Source organism: Cyprinodon tularosa, unplaced genomic scaffold (assembly GCF_016077235.1).
Source record: "Cyprinodon tularosa strain WSP-4 unplaced genomic scaffold, ASM1607723v1 ctg84, whole genome shotgun sequence".
NCBI lineage: Eukaryota > Metazoa > Chordata > Actinopteri > Cyprinodontiformes > Cyprinodontidae > Cyprinodon > Cyprinodon tularosa.
In genome coordinates, this window is record NW_024039607.1 from 2,599,673 (window position 1) to 2,618,890 (window position 19,218).

Genomic DNA, 19,218 nt, shown 5'->3' on the forward strand with positions numbered 1-19,218 from the left:
AAAATTATATTATAGCATTTATCAAGCCTTCACCATTAATGCATAGAAAATTAGTTAATGACTGCTGTATATCTACTGATAAGCAAAGATGAGTGACATTTCAAGGAACAATTTTCCAGAAAACATGAAATCGGGTAACTGACTCTTTCAGATAAAAAGCAGCATTTTTGGACCAATTTTTAATCATGCAATGGAGGAAATCTTCAATAAACAATGAGCATCACATGGACAAAAATATGCTTTTCTTATTATCAATCAAATGTATGAAACCTTTAATTGACGACTCTTCACAAGTTCCCATTTAAAGGACTTCAGAGGCCCCAAAATAGGAGCCCACAGCATTCAAGTACCACCGTATGAAAATGAGAGATCCAGTGATCCATATTTACCACAGCGAGGTAGTTCTTTGCAATGTGAATAAAGAAAGGACTCTTCTGTTAAGATTACAGCAAGAGATGCCACTCTGATAGAACCCACTGTGCACATAGGAGTCTAATCAAGCTCTCCACAGTCTGTGATTGTGATCCTCTTGGAGGTGCGCCCAGACCGGGAACCATAGGATTCCACTTTCTTCACCACGTCCATCCCCTCCTTCACGCTGCCAAAGACAACATGCTTGCCGTCGAGCCTGGGTGAAGAAGAGCCCCTTTTTTAACACCTTGAATAGAGAGCCGTGGACGATCACCCGTCTCTGCAGAAAATGTCCATTTAAGCCAAAATTTTGCTTTTATGTTCAGAATATTCTCTTGAATCATTTAAAGGTTAGTCAGATATCAGGCTTAAAGGCACACCAATGACTTTGTCACCTAAAGAGCTGACGCATATGTGTCATTTTTAATGGGTCCTCAGGCCAATATACAGCGCTTGACACCATCAATGCTATGAGCGAGGCTCCCCTCTTGAAATATTGACTATGTAAGTTGGAAGAGACACACTGTGGTTGGCCAGGTCATGTGACCTGAGAGAGTGCATCACTTTACGGCCACAGGACCTTATAAAGTCATGGAGCTAAAGGCTTTTGCTCTAATAATTTTCGGTCTGCTCGACTACTGGTCATTGCTGAGGCAAGGAAAAAGTTTAAACCTTCAGAGGAGGCTAAAAAGAGGAATCGTGAAAAGGATCTTGGAGGAGGAAAAATAAGAGTTGTTCTTGGAATAGAGTTTGTTCGTTGGTGCAGGCTTAAAGAAGAAGCCAGATATAAAACCGATTCTCTTTTCTCAACTTTATTATTAGACTGGTTACACTTTGCTCCTAGTATACAGTCATATATCTTTGTTATTTTTGTAGTAGAAGCAACATACTTGCAGTTACAGCTATTGCGCCCCCCTAGTGGCCAAACGTTACACAGTGTGCCTTTAAAAGATATGTGAGGTGTAAATTATTCAATAGAATAAAGGACTGTCCTTGTACTGCTTCGACAGTTAATATAACTAAAAATATAACCATCATGACTGGTTTTTCATCAAAATTTTGGAAAGGTTTTGTGGAAAAAAAAAGAAAAAAAAAAGTGGGACATGTTTTAGGAAAGGAATTTGGTTCAGATATTCAAGTTTATATCTGGGTTGAATCCCAACTGTTGTTATGCAAATTTCAGCACAATCTAGATTTTTAGTTTTGTAAAGGCAGTGAAAGCAATAAACAAATAATAAAATAGAGAAATGATTTATAATCAACTAAAAGGATCAAACCAGAAAACATAATTTCCATGGAAAGTTAAAAGGTGTCTGCACATCAGCATTTAAAAAATTGACGGTTCTGAAGTCGTAAGAAAAGATAAAGATGATGTGTATGATGTTCTCCAATTCTCAGATCTTTATTGATCTATTACCAAAAATGAAATCAACTTTAAGTGCCCACAATAAAAAAAAAAAAAAAAAAAAAAAAAAAAAAAAGTGTCCTGTACCTACCACTCTGTTTTTGCAGTACAAATGAAGAACTGGGATCCATTGGTGTTGGGTCCAGCATTGGCCATGGACAAAATACCTAAAAACACAGAAAGAGTAAATATTGTGATGAAGTCTAAACAAAAAAGTAGATTATTCTATTAAAGCAAGTTATGTTTAAACCGACTATAATCTGACAGCTAACACTAAAGAAGAAACTTGTTCCAAGATGCCAAAGATCTGAAACCATTTGTAGAGAGCTGCCACCTGGTGGACAAAAATAAACATGACCATGTTTAGGATATTGCCTTTCAGGGAAGAAAGTAAACAACTGATCTGTTCAACCCTTAATCATTAAGCAGAATGTGGTTTATTAAATAAAAATGCCTGAGCTGTGATGTAGATGAAAGTGATTGTGTTAGACGCATCATATCGATCACAGAAGTACAAACTGATGAAACATCAAATTAAAGACAAATTGTGTATTATAGGGGAAATATCGTTTTAAAATCAAATCCGTACAACATTGTGGTGAAACCATCGATTTACATGTTGAAATCAAGCATATTATTGGAAAGTGGGAGGAAAATTTCCATTAGAAAAAAAAGCTTTATATGAAAATGTAGTATTTGTTTCATTGCTTGCATTCAATCGTTAGTAACAATTAGCTGTTGAGCGTAATTAAGATCAGACATGGGGGATTTCTCCAAAAATTACTTTTTTTATGTCCACCAATATTGAGATTTTATTTTGGTTTACCTTTGGGCTAACCACAATAATTTAGATGTTTCCTTCCAGGGTTTGGTTTTTTCATCATTTTGAAAACTTGCTTGTCTAGAGTACATTTATGCATGAATTTATTATTTGTGCTGCATGAATACGTGCTTCTACTGGCGTGCACGGTTGTCTGCTCTACCTGTAACTTTCTTTTGGTTTCTGTTTGGCAGCAAACCCACTTTAAGAGCATTACTTCCGCCTAAAGGCTGGGATGAGATCAACTGTTGTTTTCATTAAGTGCGGCTGTGATTTCAAATTTAACTTTTGTTAAATTGCAATTTTATTGCAAAAGAAAACATTTGTCCTAATTAAAATGGACATTTAGTGAAATCCACTACCTTTGCATTTGTTGATACTAAGCCCAAAACAAGGTGTATTTTTTAACCATCAAATCTTAAATGTTAAAATGCTCACCTTACTCGCTCTAATATAGCAGTTTACTCCAATGAAATCTGTCTCAAGACTATAGTTTAGCAGATTTTAGTCCATGCATTTTTTTATTTCTTCAAACTGAACCTGTTAAAACAATCCTTAGATATTACAAAATAATTCTAGGATGTGCAATTTTAAAGATTTTTATGGTTATACTGCCTAATTTCAAACATAAAACTTAAACTACAATACAATTTTCAAGCACTTGTCATTTAAACCCAACCACTGCAAGATAACAAAACCACTTTTCTGCTGTTTTTGTATAAAGCAGAGCTCTAGAATATCCAGGGAGGCTTATGATTTCCCAATCTGTACAAAAAACATCAGGTGCCTGCATGCACAAACTTGTGGTTTTCTTCAGAAATACGGGTAAATTGTTCAACTCAAGATGTAACACGCCAGACGCTTCCAAGAGCACGCTGCTGACGGAAAAGGTTTAAGAAAATCTGGTTGGACTAACTTTGGGCCTGGAGGCGAAGGGAAGATTTTAACTCTTTGTGATGAATCTGCTCTTTCTGCAGCCTTTTTATGCATTACACAACTACGTATCCTTTTAGAGACACTCCAGCCATGTTATAGCTTCCTGTTTCAGCAATAAGGGGAAATTCTAAGAAGTTAGAGGGATTTTTTTCCCCCAAGTTCTTATTTTTCCTCATAATCATTTTACAAAATAATGGGGAAAGTAAGTTATCCTCTTCAGTTCCATACAAAGATCCCATTGATATTAATTTGCAATTCCTGACTTTGAAAACTGTCAAATAATGGTAAAATATTTTTCCAGAAGAGAAGTTTTTACCAGGCCCAGTGTGCTTCAACTGGAAGTTCTCATCAGGAAATCTCAACCCATAAATGGACTTCCCACCGGTTCCATTGTGGTTGGTGAAGTCTCCACCCTGAGAACAGGCACAAAGAAAGCTGAGCAACTAAACACTGCATATAACAGGGAGATAAAGAGAAGAACAGGCCTAGAGAAGAACAGGCCTACCTGGCACATAAACTGAGGGATGACCCTGTGGAAGCTGGAGCCCTTGTAACCAAAGCCATGTTGTCCTGTACAAAGCGCTCTGAAGTTTTCTGCAGGAAACTTTAACTGTCAGTCACTGGAGTTTTCTTTATTTGACTTTACCATTAGATACCATTATATGTGACAAATCTATGCATGCTTTTAATAAGTAAAAAATTTTTTAAATAAATTTCATACCTGCTGTTTTTGGCACAACATCTGCGTTGAGCTTTAAAAATAAAATAAAAATTTGTATCAAAGCAAATGACAGTGACAATCTGAAAGTAAATAATACCCCACAGCTGCTGGAAGCACCTACCTCAAACGTCACTCTGCCCAGAGGCTCGTTATCCGCAGCAATGTCAAAGTAAACCTTCGGGTTTTTATTAGCCGCTGCGGGGCCGTTGCTGTAAAGGCGCGCGGCGGTAAACGCCAGCGAGCAAAACTTTATCCTGTTTGACAAAATCAGCATCTTAAAACAATTCCAACCACTCTAACCCACTGCAATCAGAACAACATGCGAGCTAAAGTCAAAAAGTTATATAGCGGCGGTATGGGACTGTCTTCTTCTTTCTTATTATGGCGGATTGCCAACAGCTTAGTGGCGAATATCGCCACCTACTGTACATTGGCGTGTAATTACTTCTTTTTCTTTTTTTATGGCAGTTGGCAAGCAACTTATTGATGTGCATTACCGCCATCTACTGGAATGGAGTCTGGATCTGGACGCCATATATAAATTCTCCCACAAAAAAACTAACCAAAAAATAAAATTAATGTGTAATTACAATAGCTTCCACCAAACAATTTCTCTTTGGTGTTAAATAACTAATGCTTTCCTAATTATACAGATTTTTCCCCATTACTTTACTAGTATTTCTTCCATAATTTGTTATTTTCCTCCTTTCTTCTCTCTTTCTCTAATTTACTCTATTTCACAGTTTACGAAAAAATTTTCCACATTTCCTTCTTCTGCACATCCCTCACATTTATCATTGCTTTTCAGTCCAGTCATTTATGATATGTGATATGTCCTACTCGTAGTATCACTATTGTTACTTCCTCTATCTATTTCTCTCACTAAAATTCCTTATTAATACACATTTTTTCATTTAATGTACATATCTTCCTCCTTTGTCTTGATTCCTTTTTGTTTGCAGCATTTCAGTTTAATTTTACTTGTGATAATAGATTTACCTGTCCCTTTTCCAATCAGAATAGTTATAATTATGTCCAATTTATCTGCAGTGTTGTTGCCTTTTACTCCTTTGTTTGCTGAACATAGATACATACAACCCTAGATAAACTATATAAAGTGGTTGGAGTTCTTTTGTCTCCTGCAGGCTGAATACTCTCTGTAACTACTTTTGAGTCTGTCCATACCACCACCCACTTGGTCTAACATCCTTCCTAAGCTTATTATTACTGCCACCATTTCTGCTGTGAAGACTGTAACTGATCTGATAATCACTTGGATAAACTAATCTGAAACTATGGTATGTAAATAAATTCCTTTCCCCCACATACCCTATTGTGAATATAAAGGTAAAAAAGTAAAGCTTAGGGTAAAAGTAGTGGGTTTTTTCTTTTTTTTTCTTTACCCCTTCTTATTGTAGCTTACAAGTGTTCTTCATTTCAAAGACAAAGATTTATTGACTGGATTGTTGAGAAAAACTGAAGTCACCTGCCTCCATCTTGGTACTCCCCATTCTCACTTAGTTGCTCCATAAAAATGCCTTTCAATACATCAATAAATTTATATTACATGTACATCCTCAATTTAGCACATCTGGCACATCACCAAGTCATGTGTGTGTATGGGGGTGTGTAATATTCTTTAAATCTGATGACAGTATTATTATGCTCCATTAACACACAAATACTGTTATAATGGATTTGTAAAATATGTTATTTAACATAATTTATAGACTTCATACTGACTATGCAATGTGATGTGCCTATTTGTTTTTATTATAAATTACAGTAAACTACTGATGCTATGAAACGGCGCATGTGTTTCAAAGTGATTCATTTATCTATATGAAATAAAATTGGAAAATCATTGTTCGATACTGTAGCCGCGCATGTATTGTTTAACTTCCAAGCTGTCTAACTAGGGAGTACAAATATGGCGGCCAGTGACTTCACTCCACCCTGTGCTACAAACGCGCTATCAGCAATCCAGTGAATACATAGAAATCAGTGGTTCCCTTTTGTCTCAGGAGGAATGGCACTGATTGGATTATAATGGGTTAGTTCCTTTTATAATCCACGTATTTTAGCCAGGTTGCTTATATTTCCACCCAAATCCATTTCTCAGGGGTTTTGACTAACAGTTTTCTAAGAGTATTGATGTTATATTTCCTTTTTGACTACCATTTAGTTCTATCTAGTTAATAAATTCTAGGTAAGTCATGATTAGTAAAGCACTAGTGAGTTGTTTTGTTGCCTTTTTATACACATGTAAAGCCCTGTAATGTAGTCTATCTGCTTTGTGTAATTTTGATCTAGCTGCAGATCCATATATTATGTAACCATACCTAAGGTTGAACGCATTAGTACGATAGGTCTTCCTTTTTTTGTATTCAAGGAAGCATACAAATTCAGTTTATAATAAAAAAAAAAAACATGCATTGCTATACAGTTGTGAATAAACTATATATTATCCAAATGTGAAAGTCTTTATTTACTTTTTTTTTATTAAGTCTTCCAACCTTTTTTAGTAAGAGAATTTGATGATAGAGCTGAGTAAAGTTGGGCTTCTGCTAACTGTAGTTGTATTTGTGGATGTAAAATCTGGGCAAGATAATATGTAGATCAACAATAGTAGATAAATTATCCTTCCATAACAAAAATTACATCATTTTTCCCTTTTTAAAGCATGAAGCCACAGAGGCTCGTCTTGAAGTCCCTGGAGTAAGAGCAAACCCAAAAGAGGAACTAAATCGTTTCTATATGAGAACTACAAAAAAACATTATACATCGATGCCCCTCTTAGATTTTATGTCATAAAGTGGTTAACAGGTTATAACTTATGGATAATTTTAGAAGAAACCATCAAGATTATTTAGGGACTGTCCAAACTTCCTTACATGAAATATCAATAGACCCCCAGAATATTACATATTATTCAGGTGTGAATTGATAATTAGTTAGAAGTTCTGATTAAGACATCAGTTGGCCATTGCTGTTTAAGACTTGTGGTACCAAGATAATATTTTTCTCCAACCAATTATTCAAATATGGGGATTTGTTTTGTATAAAACATTTTCCTTTTTCCATATATTTCTTGGATGAGAAACTATGGTTATATCAGTGCTGGAGTATGGAAAGGTCTCCACAAAACATGACATAAAACCCGGTTGATCGGATCTAATGAGACTTTTCCTTATTCATTGAACTAGTGGGCAAATTATTCAGTAATGCAGTTAAACCACCAAGAGGTGAGACTTGTGGACCAACTGTGGTTAAAAATAAATATATTTTTTTCCTAATAGGTCTGGTTTTATATTAACTTTAAACAGGATTTATTTGGCTGACAGTTCTGACAATGTAAAAATATGTTCCATGCTTCATCTCCTCCAGTCACATTTTCTGGTTTCACTAAAATTAATATGTATTTAAGTTGCCAGAGTCTGAAGATAATGATCCTTTTCCTCATGTTTGTCTCATATCTCCAATTTTCTGTTGCTTTCTGTTAAACAGCTGACCTCAGTTTTTCCCCTTAAAGGTATAGTGGAGGATGTTCTTTTTCCGGGAGGATCATCAAAATAAGTAGTCGTCCTTATTGTCAATCATTCTGGTAATATGTTTATGTAAGGCGGCCCTACATGCTCGTCCCCATTTTCACTTACCGGTGGTGAGTCTGACATAGTGGAAAAACTGCAAATCTTCTTGACAAGTAAGCTAATATGAGTGAAATAAACAGCAACATTTAAACAGTGCGTGCACAAGGAGAAATGGGCTCGTGCACGCTCTCGCATGCGTTTAATAGGTGTTCTCTCTCAGGAGTGGGGACAGGGTTGTATATCAAATGTTAAACTTTGCTAGCTGTCATTTCATTTCCATTACTCATATGACAGACTGGGATCCAATAAGTGATTAGCACCATTACAATGATTTTATAGAAGTTACCTTAAGTTCTTCACCAATTTTTTTTCTTATAAATGTAAAAAATATAATTTTATTCTATTCAGATTCATCTAAAGCTCCATTCATACGACTTTAGAACAGAAATTGCTCCTGTTATCCTGCGAGATCGCACCACACAAGAGGAGAGACACTAAACCTGTCATTTCTGAGCAGTTGATGAACCCACTCCAAAAAAAGGCAGGAATAAATATTAGGACAAAACAGTTTGAAAAATGGCAACAATTTTATTATCTGTAGTAAAAACCATCCAAGGACATGGACAAACAAATTAATTGGCTGATAGATGAACAATCAAAATAAAGAGAAAGATCTCGGAAAGATGTAATTTTTTGCTCCGAACCGAGCTGGCAATGGGAGAAGTAAAGCCAACCAAAAATATTTTACAAAGAAATCTTTCTTTGAAAAAATAACCTATTTATTCACACCTGTTAAAATGTAAAAAACACACAGTATGAGCGGCAGAAGATAAAAAATTAAAAAATGAATTGCATGCTGGCCTCAATAGCAGATTGGAAAAGTAGACGTTTCTTCTCCGTTTGGATCAAAACGAACATGATAATTAGCCATCAAGCAACAGCAGGTCCAGATCTGGTTCACTGATCCTGCTAAAGTATGAGGAATCGTCAAGTTCAGAAGCTGGTACTCCTTTATCCTTCTAATGACGCACCTTACAAGAGCATAGAACCTGGCGACATCCTGGGCTCTACCCTGGGTCCAGTTACATTCATCCTCAGAGCTCAGTGGGAATCTGACCAGCCTTGCCCCAACATTTTTAAACAGATCCTCACTGCAAAAGTCTTTGCCTGCTATAACTTCATCACCCGGCTCGAGTAAGTTCAAAATCCCACTTCGCCTCGTCATGTCGTCATTGGAGATTGCATCGGGGAATAATTCTGACACGAAGCTGATCAAACCACAGGGAGCCACACCCACTAAAGCTTTAAACGTGGTGCAATTCATCTCACATGACAAAGTGTCGGCAGACATTTTCAATTCTCCAATCTCACATCTGAGCTCAGAGCAGTCTATTATAACCCTTGTGCAGAGGGAGAGCTGCTGTTTTTTCAGAGGCATCATCTGACGGACCTGCGCTCTCGTCATCCAGATCTGTACTGACCCCAGGACAAGATACAAGTAGTTGGACCAGGTGACGATGATCTGAATCACTCTCGAGTAATGGATCCTAAACATCCCCGACAGAATTTGCTCTTTAAGGCCAACAGAAAGGTAGAGGCAGAACATAAAAAACTCGTCGATGAGTGGAAGTTCATGCGGGCATGTTAACTCCTGCTCCACCACTTCTGGAAGACATCCAGCCCTCTTTGCTTTGGACCAGTAAACGTTCATCGATGCAGACGGTTCCACAGAAGCCCAAAAATGAAAGAATATTTCTTTGGATGGAAACCTGGTGAAATATCTGAAGTCATCTTCAGACATACACCATCTCTCACACAGAGGTCCAGTAAGGGCAAGATTTGATACGCTCTTCTGTATTTGCTGTAGTCTCTCCACTGCCTCATCAAGTTCACCTAAACACACACAAAAAAAATGATCATGTGATGTGTTTAAAGTCATCGATGTCCAAGAGGAAATCAAAACAAGATCTGCTCAATTTTGCATTCAGGGAAATAGGTTAAAGAATTACTGCTGGCCAATTCACAAATTGGTTTGATACAGAATTATGTGTTTGAGAGGTTTGTTAAGATATTAACCACTGGAAGTGCAAATTATTGGTTTATTTAGGCAACTTTCAGGTTCTATCATCCTAGTAAAAGTCTGAACCAATGGACTCTGGGCAAAAACAATTCTAAAGCTGAGAGCCTGAGGGGAAACATCTGCAAGCTTGGGGTTGGTTTAACAGAAAATCTAAGTAAAATCGCAATATTAGCTAAAAATAATCACAATTTTTGGGGAAATCGATGCTTCCTGGAGAACTTAGGTGATCCTGGGGCTTAGAATGATTAAAAATTCAAACCTCGGGTCTGTGCCATCATTTCTGGGTTGCCTTAGTTACCCAATTTTGGAGCAAATAGAGCTACTGTAGCTATCAAATGGTAACAGCCTCCCTCCCGTACCTGTCGAGTTTTGGATTTTAAAATAAACAACATCCCATGGGAGCCATTCAAGTACCCCACTAAAGGTCCAGGCACAAGAAATCAAAAACAAACACTTTCAACCGATTCCAAATTACAATAAGGTGATCAGATTTTCACTATGACAAGACAGATCAATGTTTTTTTTTTCTTTGTCACTAAGTAATATTTTTAAACATGCATTATCTAATAGGTTGCATATCTTACTAATGTTTTCAGTATAACAAATATTGAGGAATCTCCTCCTTCCTCGCACCTGAATAACATGAACTTTGTTAAATATGGCAGTCTAAATACATTCTGGTCAGAATTATGCCATACATTATGAAATGCATAGTGGTCCAATGTGGAAATAATTTTCACCCTTTCAGACACATTTCTAGGCTAGCATGTTTTAAGTTACAGTACATGAATCACAGCCGTTCTACCTATAAAAAACAAATGAAATATAAAACTTGTATGGTTTCAAAACTAAAGCAGCAAAACCACATAAAAACCATCTGAACTTTTAATTGCAATTAGGTTCATACATCTTTTTAAACAGAGAGAAGCAGGGAGAGCTGCAGATTTAAAGGTGAAACAGATTTACTGGGATGTGCAACATGCCATAAAATATATCTCCACGTTTACTAGAAAGTTTACAAGAAAAAAAATATGCTAGCTATGCTATATATAAAATGCAGCATATCCATTTTTTTTCTGGATGGAATTGAAATTGTACTTCTAGGGATGCATGATAAATTAATTTTGGAATTGGAATCTGCTCTTAGGCATCTCTCTAACATCTATAATTATCAGTGGGTTGTGGTCTTGTGTTCTCAAAAATAGGAAAGCATTCTATAAAAAATTAGCGTTTGTGCTCATTTTTGGAAAATTAGCCTAATGTAAGTCCACGAGTCTCCACCATAGTGTCCCCAACAACTTTCATCACTATACTCCCTTGCGGTAACGGTAGCCTGGACACCGTACTGACCTGTGGAGGGACCGCAGCAACCATAGTCGTGATCCCTCAAAACGATAGCAGCCATTTCCGTCTCCACATCGGCTGCTACTTTCATTGACATTTCTCTTATTTACTCGTCTACAATTCTTATTTCCATAAAACCCAGAAAAACATCCGGTTGTCTGTAGTTCTTAGCCTCATATCGGGGGGAACAAACCGAGTAGGTAGAGTAGAAGAAGAAGAAGCAGTTTGTTTGGAGTTTTACTGGCGATTTGCAAAGCAACGTAACATTTACTGCCACCTACCGACCAGGAGTGAGAAGAACAGAAGTTTGTACCCCAGGTTTTACATTATTTCAATACGGTTAAATAACGCTGTATTATGCTTGAAACAAAACTAGCAGCAGTAGTGGAGTTTGGAGATGCAATCCACTTCTTAAATCTATCTTTGCTCTCTTTTAATTTATCCAGAAGTTCTACAATCGCATTTTTTCTCTCACTCCCAACTTTGTGATCGGCTGCATATTTAGCCGTCCCTGGAAATGCCTTTCCAAATAGGGCTTGGTCGTCGTGACGTAGGCACTTCGCGTCGCCGCCATGTTGAATGCGTCTTTTACCGCGGCTCAGACTATTGCCTATGACTACCGGGTACTGTACTCCCTCTCAGCCGTGTTTTAATTTGATTAATTTCACCTTAACTTGATTTCAACCATGGTAAACCGTTGCTGTATTGTGGGCTGTAACAGCTCAACGCATGATCGCCATGGGAACATAGAAAATGGGTTAACTTTCCACAGCTTTCCTGAATGGACGCGTAACCATGGAGACCAAGCGTCAGAGATAAAGAGTCGTCGGCTTGCTTGGATCGCGGCTGTAAGACGACCGAACATAACTTTCCACAGTATTCCAATGTCATTGAGAGTGTTTTCCCTGCATTTTCATTCTGGTAAGTTAAAGATGCACGGTTTTATTTTATTGCCTACTTTGTTTCTTTCCTTCAAAGTTGGGATCTTTTACGGGAAAATAATAAAAACGGCAGCGGGAAAAGGCTCAAATACGCGAGAAACCCGGAGGGTTGGCAGTTAACGTTACTAACTACACCTTTGAAACACATAGCAGCTACTTAAAAGTACATTACATGCGTGAGTGGTTGTTAGCACTAGCGGTTAGCAGTTGCTAAACTAGCAGGTTCCAGAGCCCGTCTGATCACAGCTTACCTTCGTACGAATTACTCTGTTCCCACTGTTTGCTGGCTTTATGATCTGCAGCTCCTGAACCCATCCATTCATGAACTGCATATGAGACTCCAAGGACTTGTAGCTTGGGAACTGTTTTGAAGTATAGGCGCTCACTCATCGGTGCTCCACTCATTGTTTGGAACTTTATATGGATCCAAATGATTAATAATGCTGATTTTGTCACCATACCGGTCCCTGGCTTCTCTATTTAATGTGTCCCGGTAAATTCCAGATCCTTTTCGGGATTTTAACATCTTTTTTCTCTCTACTTCTACATCTCTTCTTTCAACAACAACGTTGTGTCAGAGCTATGTTTACGTTCGCGTAGCCGTCAATATGACCGCGACGTCCCACAATGCAACGTGGATCCCGAGCCCTATTACTATTTTCATTATTTGACAAATTCTCGTACCAAAACAAAAATGCAGACAAACCTTCCACATTGATAATGAAAGCTAATGATTTGGTCAGTTCTTCTTTGAATCCCCAGTTCTCTACAGGTATCTTCCTTTTTTCCCTTTGGGATCCATGGCCCAAGACACACCCGCCGCTTTCTTTGCCTGGCGCCGCGCTGAAACATGTGTTGCAGGCTTTGGCCACTGATCTCTACGGAAGAGGATTAGGGCGACTGTAATAATAAAAAACAGTTAACAGATTTTTCAATTTTATTTCAGTTTAATATGGGAAAAAAGTCAGAGTTCCAGAAAAAAAAGTCAGAATTTCGGGGAAAAAACGGCAGAATTCTGAGAAAAAGTCCATATTCTGAGATTAAAGTCAGAGTTCTGAGAGAAAAAAAGTCAGAATTCCAAGAAAACTGTCAGAATTCCGAGAAAAATGTCCATATTCTGAGAAAAAAGTATGTATTCTGAGATTAAAGTCAGGAGTTCTGAGGAAAAAAAGTCAGAATTCTGAGGAGGAAAACAAAAGTTAGAATTCCAAGAAAAAAAAGTCAGAATTCCAAGAAAAAAAAGTCAGAATTCCAAGAAAAAAGTCAGAATTCCAAGAAAAAAAAGTCAGAATTCCAAGAAAGATAGTCAGAATTCCAAGAGAAACGTTCACAGTCTGAGAAACAAGTCCGTATACTGAGATTAAAGGTCAGGAGTTCTGAGAAAAAAGTCAGAAATCTGAGGAGAAAAAAAAAGTTAGAATTCTAAGAAAAAAGGTCAAAATTCCAAGAAAAAAGGTCAGAATTTCAAGAAAAAAAGTCAGAATTCCAAGAAAAAAAAAATCAGAATTCTGAGAAAAAAGTCAGAACTCTGACTTTCTGCCCATATTAAACTGAAATAAAATGTAAAAAATGTTCCAATGCTGTAAACATTTGTATAATAAATACATTTAAACTATAGCAATAGAGATCTACGGAAGAGGATTAGGGCCACTGAAAAAAAAAAAAAAAAAAAAAAAAGTTCACTGATTTTTTTTACATTTTATTTCAGTATAGTATGGGGAAAAAGTCAGAATTCTGACTTTAATCTCAGAATTCTAACTTTTTTCTCAGAATTCCGACTTTAATCTCAGAATTCTGACTTTTTTCTCAGAATTCCGACTTTAATCTCAGAATTCTGACTTTTTTCTCAGATTTCTGACTTTAATCTCAGAATTCTGACTTTAATCTCAGAATTTTGACTTTTTTCTCAGAATTCTGACTTTAATCTTAGAAATCTGACTTTAATCTCAGAATTCTGACTTTTTTCTCAGAAGTCTGACTCTCAGAATTCAGATTTTTTTTTCTCAGAATTCTGACTTTTTTTCTCAGAATTCTGACTTTTTTTATTGTCAGAATTCAGTCAGAATTCTGAGATTAAAGTCAGAATTCTGGAAAAAAAAGTCAGAATTCTGAGATTAAAGTCAGAATTCTGAGAAAAAAGTCAGAATTCTGACTTTAATCTCAGAATTCTGACTGAATTCTGACAATAAAAAAAAAGTCAGAATTCTGAGAAAAAAAAAGTCAGAATTCTGACTTTATACTCAGAATTCTGACTTTTTTCTCAGAATTCTGACTTTAATCTCAGAATTCTGAGAAAAAGTGTGTGTGCTGTGTAACTCTGCAGCTGTACAATATTTTCAAAATTACTTTATTACTTTTTATTACTCTATTATTAAACATTAAACATAATAGAAATTATACAAGTTTCTTCTGAGAGTTGTTCTAGTTGCTGATAACTCATGGTTCTCCTGTAGCACTCAGGCTTATAGGAAGAGGAACCTAGAATGTAGGTACCATTACTTCATCTGAAACGATTGTCTTGGATTTGATACCTGTTGTTCTGAGTATTTAGTTTTGTAATGGTATTTAACACACGTCTAAAAGACACATGTTAAACTATTTCTGCTCATCTACAATCATCACAGGTTTAGTTGTGATAATTTCTAATTTAAACCATCCATCCATTTTTTGACACGCTTATCCCTGCTGGGGTCACTAGGGGTAGTGGTGCCAATCTCCAGCTGTCAATGGGCGAGAGGTGGGGTACATCTCAGTGTCACCAGTCCATCGCAGGGCAACACAGAGACGAACAGGACAAACAACCATTCACGCACACACAAGGAGAATTTAGAGAAGCAATTTATACTAACTGTCATGTTTTTGGACTGTGGGAAGAAGCCAAATGTAAATAATGCTGTATTTATTTTTTTTCTGTTTGTTTTTTTCTTGCTAAAAATGTGTATAAAATGTATTCTTTTTTCTTTTTTTTTACTTTAAAGCACAACTTTACCCATAACCAATAAAATCCAGTGCTCATAATTTCAATTTTATGCTTAAACAAGCCACTCTTTTGGGGTGGAAGCAAAGACGAGACACAGCGGCATGCAGAAGTCTTCTGAATACATATTTATTAGATAAATATTAGGCTGTCACATCATCTAACTACATACAGTTCTGCAAGACTAAAAATCACAATTAGTTTCTTTTATTTTATGACCAGTTTGGAGTATGAAATGATTGTACATACAATGTACAAACATAGAGACGATGACCACGTTGCATGAATCACCCTATCTTAGTATCATTTTCCAATTCATATCAAAATTTTAAAACAAATCATGGATTTTTGTTACAACTTAGGACCCCTCTCTTCCACCATAATCTGCCTAAACAGCCGGCTGGCTTTTGTCATTTGTGTTTGTAACCTTATTTTGTATATTTCTAATTTTGAGCACCTTAGGGTATGCCAATGAGACTAGAACACAAAGTAGTACATTTAAAAAATGGCTGTCCCGGTTGTCCCAAACAGAAAAGGGGAAAGTATCTTACAAAGAAACAGGGGTTGGGGGTAAAATGTTGAGATTACTGCCAAACACAAAATAATATGTTTTATATTTCATAGTCAGCCACTTCCAGTAGAGGTGTTGCAAGCTTTTTTATTATCATTATTATTATTCAGAAGAAACAAATGCACATCCCCAAAGGAAAATGAATACATTTCTGTCCACTTGTCTCTCTATATTAATTTACATATATACAGACATCCTTGGGACATTTTACAAGCCATTCCCTCTGCGCCTTTTCAGGCCAGATTGACGAATGTGCCCCTTTCTTCCTTCTCTTTATTTTTTTTTTATTTTCTATTTATTGGCTTTTTTTTTGTTTTTTTCTTAACAACATCCCCCAAAAGAAATGGCCCTTTTGGTGTGATTGTGCAACTAAACAGATGGGGTGCTGCCTTCAATGTTGAACATGAAATTGGAAAGAAACTAAGAGATGATGACATATTTTTAACAACAATTATTTGTTTGCTTGTTGGTTGCTTGAACAGGTACACATTTGAAAATAAAGTTTAGTTCTTGTTTATCAAGCTGAAAGAAATTGGATTTCTAGCCTTACAGATTCATAATAAAACAATTAAAAATAATTTACTCAAAAACAAAGAGAAAAATAAACAATAAAAACAGCAAATAAGAGGGGGATACAAATGCATATGGTCTCATGCTTTTTCGTAAAAAAGCCACATTTTCTATAACAAAAATATAAACAATATCAGGAATTTTTCATTAAAATATGCTTGTGATACATCTTTAAAATACCACGGTGTATGGACATTTAGCAACATGATATTCACATAGATTATTGTCACACTGAATGCCAGCTGATACCACATATCATATAAAAAAAAAGGTATCTCTGAACAAATGTTAACTTAAATTATGATAAGGAAGTAGAGATCGATTTGGATTAATTTGTAAAAAGAAAGTATTGCTGTGAGTTTGATTTCAGACAACTTGGGAAAGGAGATGTGAACAGAATAACTTTAAGCCAACGTAGGAAATTCGAGCACAAAGAAAAAAAAAAAGGACAACGTGCATCAGGGAGTAGCTTATGAGATGTTTGAAACTAGGCAAGAAGACGTTGCTCTGACGACGAGCGCGTGCGGTTAGGTCAGACAACGATAAACATTATCGAGATGATACAAAAATATTCACAATGATATTTACAGTACAATAGCATTTCTTAAAAAATAATACATATGCATACTGAACAGCAACTCTTCTCGAACATGAAATCAGAAAAACAAAATGGTTTATACCAATACTGCTTCAAAAATCACAGCAGCGATGGAAGAAACCATTGCTTGTCTCGCCATCACCTCCTGTGTACAAACACGCACGCATACAATCAGAGTCTCACAGAATATACAGACGTAGCTCCTCACTTTAGGATAGCATCTAAAAAAATTCTTGTATTTCAGTAATTCAACCTAAAAAGTAAGACTTATCTATTGAATGATGCTTTTTTTCTAAACTGTTGAATAAACAATTATTTGCGACAAAATTAACTGTATAACTGCAAGTATTTAAAAAAAGGAATACAATTTGCTTAAAGATATTCCAAAAAAGTAAAAAAAAATAAATCCACTGGACTGTTTTCCAAGTTTGAAGATGTTTCACTTCCCATCCCGGAAGCTTTCTTAATTCAAATTATCTGGAGTAGTGTTTGAGTTCCAGGTTTATAAAGTGGCCCAAACAGAAGCCTTGTAATGGCTTAGAAAACATGCAAATTGAAAAAATAGGTCCACCCCCTAGTAATGGCGAGTCATTGAGGTCTTTGTTAGCTTGTAAAACCCAATACAGGCCCATGCCTCTGAAAAGGGATTCAAATGCATGGACTAGTATCGGGTTTTGCAGGCCAACAACAATGACTCTCCATTACTAAGGGGTGGAGCTGCTTTTTCGGCTCCATTTGCATGTTTTCTAAGCCACAACAAGCCTTTTATTTGGGCCACTTTATAAATCTGGAACTCAAACGCTACTCCAGATATTTTGATTTGAGAAAGTTTTCTTATGCTCTGAGAAGGCTGCAAGTATCCGGTTCAATCCCCACAGCCGGCACTCTGGCTCTCTGAGTAAGACCCTCAACCTCACACTGCTCCCTGGGCGCTGCACAGAGGCAGCCCACTGCTCCCCAAGGGGATGGGTTAAATGCAGACAGTTAATTTCTCCATTCTGAGATCCATTATGTTCAATTTCTATTCTTTCTTCTATTTCTAAAACATCATTAAACTTGGAAAACAAAGTCCAATGGTTTGTTTTTTAGCTTTTCTTTTACTTTTTTGCAAAGACTATGACCTGGATGACTGAGAATCTTTACCAGCTTAGAGTAATGTTTAATATAAAGCTTAAAGTGACACTATAATAGAAATAGTATGGTAGATTCAAAAGCTGATCCTTCTAAGACACCGAAGCTGGAAGAATATTTTAAGAGTTAGACCTCTTATTGTGATGGGAACTTTAACAATGAGTACAGTGGCTCTTAAAAGATTGACTCTAGCCTCAGTCTATATGGAGTTATTCTCCATATATAAAAAAAAAATCACAATTCAATTTTTTTTAAGTCTGCAGTTGCTCAAGTTTCCATTAATATATTCGTTTTACTCTCTGAGAAGTCTAGTTTCTTTTTTGTTTTTTTAATGCAATTCTACGCTTTTCTGATAGAAAGTAATTTGGGATCTTTGTTATCTAAAAGAAAAGAAATACTAACAGTAAAAAAGAATAGAAAATATAAGTCTCACCTTTTAACTTAAATTGCTGGAATAAATGAACTTTCCGACGGTATTCTAACTGAATGAGACACACCCATGCACCCACAGGCTTACACAGGACCGAGCAAACACAAACATTTCCATTTTCTCCCTCTAGCTTTGGTGAGCAGTTTCTCAAAAGAACGATAGACAGCTTAATTATGCAGCAAATGGAGAAGGATGATAAAATAAATCAAAGAAAAACCATGTTTGTCTTAAATAAAATCAAAGTAATCTGTCAAAGAGGGAACCACTATTTGACAAAGGGCTTGGCACACATGCACTTTACAGACAACCTCAACAGCACAACTTCTTTAGTAGGAGAGATGGAAAACTGCAAAAAAAAATGCAGAAAATTAAGGCTCATGCAGAGCAGATGGAAGCAAATAACATGGCAGGAACTACAATCTCTTTTTTCGTCTATTGTGTATAAAATCCCTCATTTGTAAAGGAGGACTTGATGTTTAGAAGACCAGGTATTAATGCATACCTTCTGTTATTATAGACTACAAATACTCCCTGCTTCTGAAATAAGAACACATTACTACTGTAGACAAAATGGAAGCCAATCTGTTCCAAAAACTTTTTAAAACGCTGGCAGCAAATTCCTAGAAAACTGATCTTGTTCCTTATTGTAAAGAGGTTTTTTTTTGTTGTTTTTTTTTGCAGTGCTGAAATTTC

At 36.3% G+C, this 19,218-nt stretch overlaps 2 protein-coding genes across 2 annotated transcripts; both read right to left on the bottom strand.

The window, feature by feature from the left end:
- Positions 1-164: 164 nt before the first annotated feature.
- ppifb (peptidylprolyl isomerase Fb) lies at positions 165-4,677 on the bottom strand. The gene is made up of 6 exons (XM_038272735.1): positions 4,415-4,677; positions 4,294-4,324; positions 4,078-4,166; positions 3,889-3,985; positions 1,908-1,983; positions 165-628 (listed from the first exon to the last, which is right to left on the bottom strand). The coding sequence occupies exons 1-6, from the start codon at positions 4,565-4,567 to the stop codon at positions 493-495; spliced, it is 582 nt and encodes a 193-aa protein (XP_038128663.1). The 5' UTR covers positions 4,568-4,677; the 3' UTR covers positions 165-492.
- A 3,774-nt stretch (positions 4,678-8,451) lies between these two features.
- On the bottom strand, positions 8,452-11,536 carry LOC119774941. The gene is made up of 2 exons (XM_038272727.1): positions 11,314-11,536; positions 8,452-9,776 (listed from the first exon to the last, which is right to left on the bottom strand). Exons 1-2 carry the CDS (start codon positions 11,402-11,404, stop codon positions 8,746-8,748), a joined length of 1,122 nt encoding a protein of 373 aa, XP_038128655.1. The 5' UTR covers positions 11,405-11,536; the 3' UTR covers positions 8,452-8,745.
- Positions 11,537-19,218: the final 7,682 nt, after the last annotated feature.

Bases quoted from the DNA above. Each gene is read 5' to 3' on its own strand.
- LOC119774941 (XM_038272727.1), bottom strand. From the start codon at position 11,404: ATGTCAATGAAAGTAGCAGCCGATGTGGAGACGGAAATGGCTGCTATC. The intron at 9,777-11,313 runs GTCAGTACGGTG...GTGTGTGTTTAG, and splicing joins TTGCTGCGGTCCCTCCACAG to GTGAACTTGATGAGGCAGTG.
- ppifb (XM_038272735.1), bottom strand. From the start codon at position 4,567: ATGCTGATTTTGTCAAACAGGATAAAGTTTTGCTCGCTGGCGTTTACC. The intron at 4,325-4,414 runs GTAGGTGCTTCC...TTATTTTTAAAG, and splicing joins TGGGCAGAGTGACGTTTGAG to CTCAACGCAGATGTTGTGCC. The intron at 629-1,907 runs GTAGGTACAGGA...TTCTTCACCCAG, and splicing joins TGTACTGCAAAAACAGAGTG to GCTCGACGGCAAGCATGTTG.